General features: G+C 41.8%; 1 protein-coding gene across 7 annotated transcripts in view; it reads right to left on the bottom strand.

Annotated features, from left to right (window-relative positions):
• APP (amyloid beta precursor protein) overlaps window positions 1–13313 on the bottom strand; it is a 272606-nt gene that overhangs the window by 22174 nt on the left and 237119 nt on the right. For all 7 annotated transcript variants that reach the window (XM_049629302.1, XM_049629304.1, XM_049629305.1 and 4 more), the window contains one exon: window positions 6084–6305. In XM_049629302.1, the coding sequence (XP_049485259.1) occupies window positions 6084–6305 (222 nt within the window). The remainder of the gene's footprint in view (window positions 1–6083; window positions 6306–13313) is intronic.

Genomic DNA, 13313 nt, shown 5'->3' with positions numbered 1-13313 from the left:
TATGTAAGCTAGCATCTTCTAACTGTAGTGAAATACTCCAAAAATGAAAAAGCTGGTTCAGAAACGCTCAAATATTACACGACTGCTTTTATTGAATGTCCTGTTTATTATGGAGAAGGATGACTAACTTCTAGTACTTTACTGGTATGATAGATTAAACGACATGCTTCCTTCTGCATTTGAATGATCCTTATCCATTTGAATGATAGAGTTGCTCTGTATTTCACTTTTTCCCCCATCTGCAACAGTATTCAGCAAGGGACTTTATTATTCCTTGTAAAATAGAGTTAACAGAGGGATTATTTCTTTTTTGAGAATTTCCTCAAGAAGCCCTAACAAGAGCTCCGACCGTTCTTCAGGTGAAGGTAACAGTGTGCCAAAGCACACTCACAGAGCGAAAAAGTATCTTTAAGTGGTGATCCCATTCATCAATGGCTAAATCGTCGGAGACTGTATTTGACTCATGAGAGAAGCAGCAATTCATCTGTGGTTTAAACGCAGGCTGAAGAGCTGGTGGTTGGTCCCAGGGTCCAGTTTCATGGCACCATTTGTTTACTCTGTGATCTTGGGAAGCCACATTCTCTCCTATTCTCAGTTCTGTTCTAAGTAAATAGGGTATCTCCAGGGCTCAAATGTGCACACATACGCATAAGAACCTTACAAATGATAAAGCCCCATTCCCCAATTACTTAAAGAAATACAGAAAAAGCATCAAATGTATGTAGAGAAAAAGGTCTGAAAGATATTATTACCACCAAAAGCTATCATTAGTTATTTCTGGGTGAAAAGACTTTTTTTTTTACAAACTTCTCTGTCTTTTCTTCCCAATGTGTGTGTATTATTTGAAAACAGTAATAAAACCTTGTCTATTTTTTGGAAGATAAAACAATGAGTAGTTTTACAGACTTAAGCCCTCGTCTGCTTTCATGGCTTGAGACTGATTCAGTATGAATTAATATTCAAAAAATAAGTAACTCTTGTGTTCAGTGAGCAGACATCAATTTTTTTAGAAGACAGTTATGACACTGTTGCCCCAAATGAATACATATCAACAGGACAAAGTGGTGCGTTATTTCCCAGCCCAACATAAACACTTTCTAATTTTCCAAATGAACTATTACAGGTTGAACCTGAAAGTAATTTCGGTACAGTGTTCACGACATTTTACACTAGCTGTTTCATAAATTAAAAATAAGAAGGAGGTCATCTTAGAGAGTTTAGATAAACCTTAAGCGGAAATGCGTTATTTCCCTGCCTTCAGTAGCTCTGAGTCAAAACTCTCCCTAGGGCAGGGGAGAAACTGATCAACATTCTAGGGCTTCTGAGTTTCTTCTCGTACCTCTTGTAACAGACCAATCCTGAGATGGATGCTGCTTGAACATGTCACCAGGCCAAAGGTAATGGAGGAATCGGCAGGAAAACAGTGTTACACGTATAGAACACAGGTGTGAAAAGGACATTACTTAATTTCAAATTCACCATTTAAAGTGATTTGGTCATTGCCCCTCTATTACATGCATACGGTCTTACCAAAACCTGCTGTGCCTCTCTGGGAATATTATAGTATTTCATGCATGCATTCTATATGAAGAGGCTGACCGGTGGCCACTTCTTGGCGGGCCTGCTCAGGCAGTTGTGGAAAAACAGGAGAAACACAAATGCCTTTAGCCAGATAACTTCACGGTCCGTAAGACCGAGGGTTTGATCAACAACAGCCTCACTTCAGTGTATCCAGTTAGGGTTTATGGATCTGAAAAAAACCACAGAAAACCCCTCAACGAAAACTACAGCTGGTCAAAGAGCCTCAAATATTGGGAAACTGTGATATGCTTAGTTTTTCAATATAAATTAAAAGAATGCCTGGCTGCCTGACCCTCTCTCTGGACTGTTCTTAAGAAAAAGCAATAAACTGTAGGCGTTTGAAGCTGTGATGGTAAGGACTGCATGAACAACGAAAGGAAATCCTTTGAGAATTTTCGATGTTTGTCATGGCTCTGTGTGTAAGCACCTGTCTGAGATGGTTACAAGGAATAAGACCCTGGGGAGAGAGAGTAAAGGGAGATGGGGAGAGAGAAAGGGCAAGATTTTAGGACTGTGTCATGATATGGCTTGTTACAGTCATGCATTTTTAAAGATACACTGTTTGAGCCATAGGGTGATTCTCCCTAAGACCAGCTGGTATAACCTCGCTGATAAGGTCCTGATTCTATAGGAAGGAAGGAAGGAAAGAAGGAAGGAAGGAAGAAGGAAGGAAGGGAGGGAGGGAGGGAGGAAGGAAGGAAGGAAGGAAGGAAAGAAGGAAGGAAGGAAGGGAGGGAGGAAGGGAGGGAGGGGAATTGAAGGGAGGGAAGGAAGGAAGGAAGGAAGGAAGGAAGGGAGGGAGGGAGGAAGGGAGGAAGGAAGGGAGGAAGGGAGGAAGGGAGGAAGGGAGGAAGGAAGGAAGGAAAGAAGGAAGGAAGGGAGGGAGAGGAAAAGAAGGGAGGGAGGGATGGAAGGAAGGGAGGGAGGGAGGGAGGGAGGGAAGAGACAGAAAGAAAGAAAGGAAAGGAAGCAAGCAAGCAAGAAAGAGCAAGCTACACTAAACATTTACTGTGTTGCAGAATCTTAGCTAAGAGCTTTCTCTGCCATCTCTTTTAATGCTCATACCCTATCTCTGAATTAGGAATTATTGTCACCTTTGTTTGACAGACCAGGAACTAGCCAGAGAGGCTCTCTAACTTGCCCACAACACACAGCAGCACTGGAATTTAAACTCTGATCCACACCATTCAGGAATGTGGGGTAGCTACTATCCTGTGGGATGGTGGGGATGTGGGGCTGGTTTTGGTGGTCACCACGGCCACAGGGGAAGGGAGGACACTACTGGCTTCTAGCAGACGGGGACCAAGGATGCTAGACGCCGTGCACAGGGCAATCCCACACACACACAAAATAGCATCCTATACGATCTCCTAAATTCCTGCTGGACATTCCTTTATCTATGATTATGTGAGTCCAGAACCTAACTCAGTTGAAACACAAAGCATTTTTTGCACAGTTCTTACTGTAATCTTGATACCCTTAAGAGCTCACCATTGGGTAAGACAAGGAAAGACTGCTTTATTTAGCGCCTTCTCAGGAGTTATTTACGGTGTTGGAAAATCATCCACTGTTGCTCACAAAGCCTGAATCATGGAATCAGCCCTTGTATCAGTCTGCATTTGTATTTGTCACATCCATTCAGGACAAACACCTGATCATGCCATTATTTCCGTTAGTAGTCAAGCCTCAATACTTACATGTTGAAATACTTATAAATTACACCTATTATATTGATTTCTCCTCTCCCCCCAAACATTGTCAGATCGGTTTTTTTAATTAATTAATTAATTATTTATTTGGTCAGCCCATTTTACGATTCATTGTTAAGAAGGCTTTTCAAAATGCGATAAAGGCAGTGTTGGGTCTGATAACAATGAGAACCAGAACTCAAGCTCTGAGATCCTAAATATTATTGCCTTGTAACACTTTCATGTAAGATTGCACTATTTATCAGTAACAGATCTTTATTTAACAAGAGTATCAGCTCTTCTGATGAGGCTTGGGCAATGTAACAGCTGTGTCCTGCCTGTCAAGGATCCAGAGGCATTCAAGGACTGGGCCCAAGGGGGCATCTTGGCAACACCCAAGGGACCAGGGTGTGTGTATATGTGCAAAAGCAGAGACTGTCTCCTAGCACCAATGGCCACAGGCCACTCTCAGAGTCTACTTCTGAGCAGATGTGTTTAAACCCAAAATCTGTTTTCCTAGTCTTCCAAAAACTGATCACTTTGGGGAAACCCAGTAGTGAATCTAATCTTCTTTCTTTGGATTATTTAGCAAGAGTTGCAGGGAGAATCAATACTTGGTTTCTAGCTTGGACCAAGGCTTCTTTCTTATTTGATTTGGGAGGATTGTCAAGGGGCAGAAGACCAGGCAAACAGTGGATATGCTGACAATGGCATCGAGGTTTGGATTGTAGGAAGTTGCTTCGGTAAAATAGTTCCTCTCTCTATTTCTACGCAAAAAGAACAACTGATATCCTTGCATTTTTCCCCCCTAAACAGAATGGGTCAGTTTGGCTACTGTTTAAAAACTTTAATATAAGCAGAGTGTTTAACAGAATGCATATAATTTTTAATGGAGGCCACATATGTGTCCTTGAGTGTCTTTTTCTCTGTTGTTAAACTTTGTACAGTCTACATTTGTAAAGGATTTACAACATTTAAGAGAAATACCAAGTATTACATCAAACGTACACAATAATTTCTGTAAATTAATTTTTACTCTGATATAGCTTCCTTTGGCTTTCTAAACCTCTTTCTATAAAGTTTACTGTAAATAAATTATAATTTCTAGTTTCTATTATTTGTGTGTGTGTGTGTGTGTGGCCATAAAAATTCGGGTAGGCTCTGAAATAGGCTTTATCCTACTTTTCCAAAATCAATAAGTAATGGAAAGTATTAAATGGGAACATTTTATTTATAGAAACTATATATTTGAAAGATGTGAAACGGTCTTAGATTATGAGAAACCAATTCGAAATTGTTTACAAATTATAATTTTAGAATCACTGCAGATGAAAAAATTCTCCAAAGCAGAGGGAATTTTTTAAGAAAAAAAAAGTCTAATTTATAGATTTAAATTTTTTCATAAAAAGCTAGGAGGTGAACATAAATGACAAACATTTAACATTATTTGGTATAAAGGGAATTAAGATAGTAATTTCCTACTCAAGGAAGTTCATCAGACTTCAGATGTGGTACCTATTTCTCCCTGAATTAAACAACTCAATGTTCTAAAGGAAAAGAGGAAACCTAGTGTGCATTCAATTTACAAATGAGACTGGACATTTTCTACAAAGAATTCTCATTAGTGACTGAATGATGAGGATTTTAAATGGCCAAAATGCATCCACCTATTAAAAAAAAAATGGTATAACAAGCACTCTATTTTAATTTAATAAGGAAGTTAGCCTCATAACTAAAGTTTTTAAATTTTTGCAGAAGTCTTAATTTTTTTCCTCTATGTAAAAATTATTTTTATAACTGGTAAAGTCTTACTTTTATGTTATATAGAACATCGCTGTTTGGATCTGATATTATGAGTATAAGGTGCCCTTTTTCAAATTGAAACAAATTTGGAGTGATTTCTCATATGGAAATGGTCCAATATTTTCTGTAATGGTTCTTAAAAAAACCAAACTTTTGTAGTACACTGAAGGTCTACTATTGAATTCATATTTAGTCTGATGTGTATACTGATTGCGTTTCGAGATATCCATACTATAAATATTCGTATTACAAATATTACCACTATCCAAATTTGCTACTTTAACAAAGAAACTCACAGGGAAAATCTTGTGTTTTTAAAAAATATGCTATTAGTATTTAGAAATCAAGGTGTTCCTGTGTTTGAAATTTTATACTTCCGAACCTGTAAAAATGATCACGGAAGAGAACTAAAAGATACCCTCTCCTGAAGAGATATTTAGAAGTTTCTGCTAAGAAATCCCTGTGAAAGACAGTGCATCAGAAAGTACATCATCCAATGTGCAAATCTGTTGACAGAGAAAATCTCTGAGCTGTCACAGGAAAAAACCCGTACTAATTAATACGCATCCTAATTTTGACAGCGGTCTTAAATTTAACTTTCTAAACACAAAGTTATTTAAGTCTTGGGTAAAATTACATTTTATCTGCAGGTGATTTTTTACCTTTGTCTTTAACACTCAATGCAATCTGAAATTTGATGCATTAGAATAAATAATCAACAAAAACTACCTGGGTGCTTTTCAAGCCTCCATTTAAGCAGGGCCCGCGAAAATGCTTCCTCATGGGGTGAACTGTGATTCACATCATTTCATCCTGTTGGCTCTGAATGGCCACTGCCTCATAAACATACACTGAATATTGTTCTTTTTTAAAATTTTTTTCCCCAGAGGCAACAGAATACCTCTCAGTGAGAAAGTACATTTTTCAACTTCATATAAGAAGTCACCACTCGAGAATATCAGAAAGATGTACCCATACTAGAATGTTCTTGTTCTCTCCGGGGCCTCTTACCTTCGTTTTCTGTATTGGCCGGCACCGAGTCGACCCCGAAAGGATGCCAGGGCTGCAGATCGTCCAGGCTGAACTCCCCGTTCACGGGAAGAAGCTCCACGGTGGTTTTCGTCTCGGTCAAAGACGGCATGAGGGCATCGTTTCCGTAACTGATTCTTGGTTCGCTGATCATGTTGGCCAAGACGTCATCCGAGTAGTTTTGCTCTTTCTGAAGCAGCTCATCTAAACAAAACAAAGCCATGCCTTTGGTGGGTCCCAGTGACAGTGCAGCAGTGGCTCCCATTTTCTGTCTGCCAGACACGACTGTAACTGTTCTACACCCGTGAGCTCACGTGGAGCCATGAGGTGGGCACCGGCATCGTTTCCATCTTACAGATGTGAAAACTGAGGCGCATGGGAGTTGAGCCACGTGGGCAAAATCATAGCAAGCTCAAGGCAGGACTGGAGCCCAGGGAGAATGGCTAACACCCAGGCTGATGCTCCGAATGACCCCACCGTTCCTCCCAGGGATGAATGACCTTGAGAGCTGTACCTCCACTTCCTCCTCTGACACGGATTCTAGGATCCTGTGATTGCAGAGGAATCAATAGTGTGCTGTGGTGAGGTGTCTGACGGGAAGCGGTGGCATCATATGAGGTACAGTTACTTTCACGCTGGAGGATATAATCTAGTGAATCCCTCCCTAGTCTTCCCTTGAACATGCGGGAGCCTAAATGACGGCAGCCTCCTCTATTCTCGAACAGTTCTCGTTGTTTTGCTTTGAATAGATCTGCCTTCCTCAAAGGCCCCCTCGGGGCCACATGATCTGTGTTCTGAGGCAACAGGGAAGCAGTTGCCTTGCCTTCCCGGCTGTGGCCTTATGGGCACAAAGTTCTGCTCCAGCCTCTTCCTTGGGTGAAACCTCCCTGACTCCCAGCACATCTCACGCCACCTCAGACCAGATTTCCCGCCTCTCCCCTCTGCTGCCTCTCTTTGCAAAAGACGCTATCGGGGGCGCCTGGGTGGCTCAGTCGGTTAAGTGGCCGACTTCGGCTCAGGTCATGATCTCACGGTCTGTGGGTTCGAGCCCCGTGTCGGGCTCTGTGCTGACAGCTCAGAGCCTGGAGCCTGTTTCAGATTCTGTGTCTCCTTCTCCCTCTGACCCTCCCCTGTTCATGCTGTCTCTCCCTGTCTCAAAAATAAATAAAACGTTAAAAAAAAAAGATGCTATCAGTTACCCCCTTTTGTAAACAACGGAACTAAACTACATCAACTTTGAGGACCAGAACTGACTTATCTGAAGTCCTTGTGGGCTGGTGAAAATTCCTAAATTATACGTTTCATGATGGCAGTGCATTTTTACTAGAAAAGAGAGCTGGGAATATAACCCGGCACCAACTGTAATCGTTGCTTTAAATACAGGGTTATCATAAGATTAGTGAATCCCCTATTAGGCGGCCACAGTTCACCAGATTTTTCTGTGTGACATATTTTTAAAAATGAGACACCCATGAATAGCATGGGCGCCATTAGAAATGATAGTCACCAGAGTATCTCATTTCCCAATCATGCCTCTGTCAAGAATTTACTGTACTAGATCTTTCAAACCAAGTGTTGGTTACTATTACTGCTGCAAAAAATGAAGAAAATAAAATCAGGATTTAAATTTGATTTGTAACATTTTACTGTCATCCCTCACATTCTCTTTTAAATGGAATTTTTTTTTTTACTTGAAAAATTAAAATTCTGTTCAAACAGATCTATTAAAACAATTTGATAGGATAGCATTAAAGCATGAGATTAATATCCTCCTATGGAGTCAGGTTTATTGCAAGATATTATTTTAAATGATGAAATCTCAAGCCAATCAGTCCTCCTGAAATCTAATTTGAGTTATAATATATAGCTATTTTCTGCAGCACCATTCTAAATTCAATATTTGATGCTTGTAATGACTTTCCCATGCAGATGAAAGGTCCCCATTAGATCTACTTCAACTTTTTCATGTCGTACAGAGTCATAGGTAATGGCTAATAACTTAGCCAATGTCTGCTTTAATGAATTTAATGCGCATTTCTTTTATATAAATCTCATGCTTGTGACTGTTAAGCACTTACAATACTGAAGAGATGATCTTTTGGAATAATTATTGGTGCTCACAAGTTCATCTTGGAAGGGAATAACCTTCACCAGCATGATCCACTCTCGGCCCCACCTGGGGCCATGTTGGTACCTTTGTGGCATTTACAGTCACTTAACCACCTCCCCTTCCATCTGGAAACGTTTTGTCTTTGTCTTGCATACTCAGTACCAAGCTGGTTCCCTGTGACTTCTCTGAATAACTCCTCTTGTTCCTTTTTTTAAAATCTCTTTGTCCATCTATTATCTTTTCGGATCTCCATCCATCTCTTTCTGCAAGTTTTCATCTGGAAATCCCTCCCACTCCTGAAACTCTACGGATGAATCTGAAATGTATTTTCCTAGCTTTCCCCTGTCCCTCCCACGCCTCCTACCCAGGCTCTTTGCATTTCTAAGTCCGCTGGGTCTGTTAGCTTATATCTCTCATGAACTTTCAGAGCTACGGGCTGAAACCTTCATAACTGTCTGCGGCTCTCTGTATTTCTTTGTGTCCCATACTCCTATTACTGACACCTCCCTTTAAAATTCCATTTCCGGATTCTCTCTTATTCATTTCTCACTCTCCCTTTCTACTGCCTACCTCCCTTGAACCATCGTTACTTTCTGCCTTGATCACTGTGATGGTCTCTTGTGGTCTCTGCTCTACCTTTCATCCCTCTCCGAAAGGCTCTGCCTCGTCTCGGTAACTCATTGCCTACTGAATGAATCCCAGACTACTTTGCCAGATGGTAAAGGCCCTCTGTGATCTGGGCTCACCTCATCTTTCTAATGATGAGGCTTTTAAACTTTCTGCTGTATATACCTATGCTACTGTGATTTATAGTAAGAAACATATATTTGGTCTCTGTAGGCAGAGAGCTCCTAAAACCCTTGGAATTTCATGGGTGATGGGAGGAATAAAGGTATTTTTCGTTATGTCATGAAGTGACTTTTGAAAAGCCTGTAGGTCACCTAAGGATGGGGGGCTGGTGCCCAGAGGAAGTGACCATGTGATCAGAGGGTTAGAAGTTTCAGTCCCAGGGGCGCCTGGGTGGCTCAGTCGGTTGAGCGGCCGACTTCGGCTCAGGTCATGATCTCATGGTCCATGAGTTCGAGCCCCGCATCGGGCTCTGTGCTGACAGCTCGGAGCCTGGAGCCTGTTTCAGACTCTGTGTCTCCCTCTCTCTGACCCTCCCCTGTTCATGCTCTGTCTCTCTCTGTCTCAAAAATAAATACACGTTAAAAAAAATTAAAAAAAAAAAAAAAAAAGAAGTTTCAGTCCCACACTCTGCGAAGGGAGAGGGGCTGGAGATTGAGCTCAATCACCAATGGCCAATAAATAAATCAGTCAAGTCTATGTAATGAAGCTTCTGTAAAAACCTGAAAGGACAGGGTTCTGGGAGCCTCGAGTTGATGAACACATGCAGGTGTGTGTGGGTGGGGGGCAAACGTGCTGGAAGCTGTGAGCCCTTTTCCACAAACCTTACCCTACTTTTAACTTTTCCTGGGTTGTATCTGTTTATACTAAACTAGTAATCTAGTGAGTGAAATGTTTCCCTCTGGTCTATGAGCCGTTCTAGCAAATTAATAGAACCCAAGGAGAAGGAACTTCTGATGTACAATTGGTCATCAGCAGCACAGGTGACAATCTGGACTTTCGACTGGCTGTTGGGGGTGGGGGAGGGGAGTCCGAGGACTGAGCCCATAACTCTTGTGGGATCTGCACTACCTCTGGGTAGATGGTGGCAGAATTGGGTTGAATGATTGAATTCTCCAGTTGATGTAGGAAAACTGCTTGGTGGTGTGGGGAAAAACCCACACATTGGAATTGGACCCACAGCTCTCTCAAGCTGAGTAGCTTGGATTATCCCCAGATGGGACCATGCATTCCCATCAGGGCACCTTTGCTCTCTGTTCCTGCTACACAGGAAGACCATTTCTGCTTATCTAAATTATATGAACTCGTTTTTTTAAACGTTTATTTATGAGAGAGAAGAGACTGAGTGCAAGCGGAGGAGGGGCAGAGAGACAGGGGGACACAGAATCCAAAGCAGGCTGCAGACTGTGAGCTGTCACCACAGAGCCCGACGCGGGGCTCGAACTCACAAACTGTGAGATCATGACCTGAGCTGAGGTTGGACGCTTAACCAACTGAGCCACCCAAGAGCCCCTAAATTATATGAACTCTTGAAAGCCCAGCTCAAACGCCCTCTCCTCTCTAACTCTCCTCTCAACAACTTTATGAGGGTTACAAGCATTATGACTTTTATGGGCCAGGAAACTGAGGCGAGGAGGGGTGGCTGAATCTCTTTAAGATCCCATGGTCAGTAAGCATCTGTGCTGAAGTGCAAGATCTGGGCTGCAGAAAACCAGCCTTCCTCCCGGCGACCCCCACCCATCTAGCCTCCACGGTACCAAAGGAGGGCTCACTCCTGGTCTCAGTACTGCGCTGCTCATTTGCAGAGTGATTGTACGTCTGACTGTTCCAGAATGTTCTGCACATTTACAGGGCTGCAACCGGACTCAAACACCACCAGCCCCATGGAATGGCTATATTGCTTTTGCGCCTTCAAATAGGCAGTTTCCAGGCCCAGGAGCTGAAGGAAGTCCTGTCCCCATTTCGGCCCACGGCAGTAAAAAGGGTGAAGCAGGAAACAGTCACAGAGGAAAACCTTACATCTGTGCTTCATAAAATATCCAGGACACTTTGGCTTGCAGCAAATTGCGGTGCCTCTTTTTCTCTTTCTTTTATTGTTGGCAGAAAATTTCCTCCAAATGGCCACTAAAATGTTGAGCCCCATGGTGGTTAATTTGCCTGGTTTATTCATGTGCAGAAAATTAGAGAATGACACATTCAAGAAACGTTACATTTCTGGCAGAGTGAAAAGCACTTAGGCTTTTTTGGGGGAGTACAAGAGAGCAGAAGTAAGTGCTCTTACCTCAGTTTAACATGGGAGATTTAGAAACAACCACCTCTGGTTATCTCATTTGGAACAATGAGGTCTGTCTGTGTGGTTTTTAAGGGACAAAAAGCAGGTGGAAATGATGGATTATCGTTAGTTGGTGAAGGATTATTCCATTTTGTGATCATAAAATGTCGAAGGCAGCCAGCTACCTCTTGGTATTATTAAGGGCTCAGGATTTTACCAATGGCTAAGATAATCGGCACCAGGCTATTCTGCCTGTGATTAAAACACACACACACACACACACACACACACACACACACACACACACACGAGCCACGTATATAATTATTTCATTGCTCCTTCTAAGTGGGGCTTCATCTTCGAATTCTGTGGTAAGACTCATCACACAGAAACCACACATCTGGTATGCTGCTGGCCCTGATGGATTACCTGTTTATCGGACTTAATTTAATATTTTGTTACAATGCGCCCGATGCCATATATTGGCGATTTCCAAAGCTTTTAAACATCTACATTTGCCAGCTGCTATATTAAACTAAGACACTAGGTTCATTTCTCCCCCGAGACTCTCCTCTCCCCCCCCCTCCCCCCTTTGTAAAAGCTATTTGTTATTGCCCAGAGTTGCGGCAATTATCTCCGGAGTCAGATTTAGTCTCTTCTAGAATACTCAGCACGCACGAGCGCTGTAGTTAGAAGCGGGAATACTCACTCAACTGGGTTCAGTGATGGTAATTTTAACCTACAGCTTAAACCAAACAGAGATACTCAATTTCAAATATGAAACATATGGCAAACCTTGCCCTTTTGAAAAGTGTGCTGAGAACCTACACTAGGCATACTTAATAGTAAAGAGAAAAGGAAACAAAAAACGCCTCAGCACGTAGTTATCGGAGGAAATATTTAAAATATTTTGAGGTGATGGGGATTAAGGGGCGCACTTGTGATGAGTACCAGGTGCTGTACGAAAGCATGGAAATCACTATACTGGACTCCTGAAGCTAATATTATACTGTCTGTTAAGGAACTGGAATTTAAATAAAAACCTAAAAAAATATTTTGAAGAAAGCAACATCAAGAGAGTCACCCAACAGTGATGCCATCTTCAAATGACTAAAATACTTTGTTTTTGTGGTGTGGAATAGACTTCCACCATAGTTTGAGAGAAATGGCCTCATGAAAGGATTGCTGAATGGGAAAACAGAGGAATTCTAAATCATTTGTTTCACATGCCTCTTCAAATGATTAATCTCCTCGCCAACCTCCTAAAGATTTAACTGCCATATTTTCGGTTTCAAGGAAATACAGTTTATAAACATTGAAGCAGTTCTCTTTCACAAGCTTCAGTTATAATCGATTAACTATCTCTTCTACCTTTTAAACACGCTTGGGGTGGGGGGAGGACAATCTCCTTCATGTAAAGGAAGTTCAGCCTCAGCCTTTTCCTCTGTAATACACACCTATTAAAGGTCTGATTTGGAGGGGCACCTGGGTGGCTCAGTCGGTTAAGCGTCCGACTTCAGCTCAGGTCACGATCTCGCGGTCCATGAGTTCGAGCCCCGCGTCAGGCTCTGGGCTGACGGCTCAGAGCCTGGAGCCTGCTTCTGATTCTGTGTCTCCCTCTCTCTCTGCCCCTTCCCCGTTCATGCTCTGTCTCTCTCTGTCTCAAAAATAAATAAAACGTTAAAAAAAAAAAATAAAGGTCTGATTTGGAGACTGGCACCAACTGAGGTCCCCTAGGCTTGCTGGTTTTTCTACTTATAGAATTGAAACGGCATTGCTTTCATTATTATTATTTTTTTCTATTTTCTGATTCTTCTGGTTCCTCGTGGAAAATATGTATTTATCCATAGCCTCTCTCCAAAATGGAAATTTCCCTTCAACTCTAACAGGGGACTCTTATATGACCAATGCTTACCTCTTATTTTTAAATAAATAAGAAAGCATAATTTATGTGTTTCTCTGTGGTGATCCGTCCATTTATGTTTTCACAATTCTTACCTGTTTCATAAATAGTTACACATCTCAAAGGATTGAGGATTCCACCTCTGAACAATGCACCCCCCCTCCCCCATGCCACCACAGCTGCATGGGAAGTATTTATGAAAGGGATGTCATTTTTCTCCTATCAAGAAGCTCTACTATAAATCTGCTGTCATCCATTCTAGGCATTTTGCCCACACCAGGACTAGATCAGATTTAATTT

This window comes from Panthera uncia, chromosome C2 (assembly GCF_023721935.1).
Source record: "Panthera uncia isolate 11264 chromosome C2, Puncia_PCG_1.0, whole genome shotgun sequence".
In the NCBI taxonomy this organism is placed as follows: domain Eukaryota; kingdom Metazoa; phylum Chordata; class Mammalia; order Carnivora; family Felidae; genus Panthera; species Panthera uncia.
This window is presented reverse-complemented; position numbering and strand designations above follow the sequence as displayed.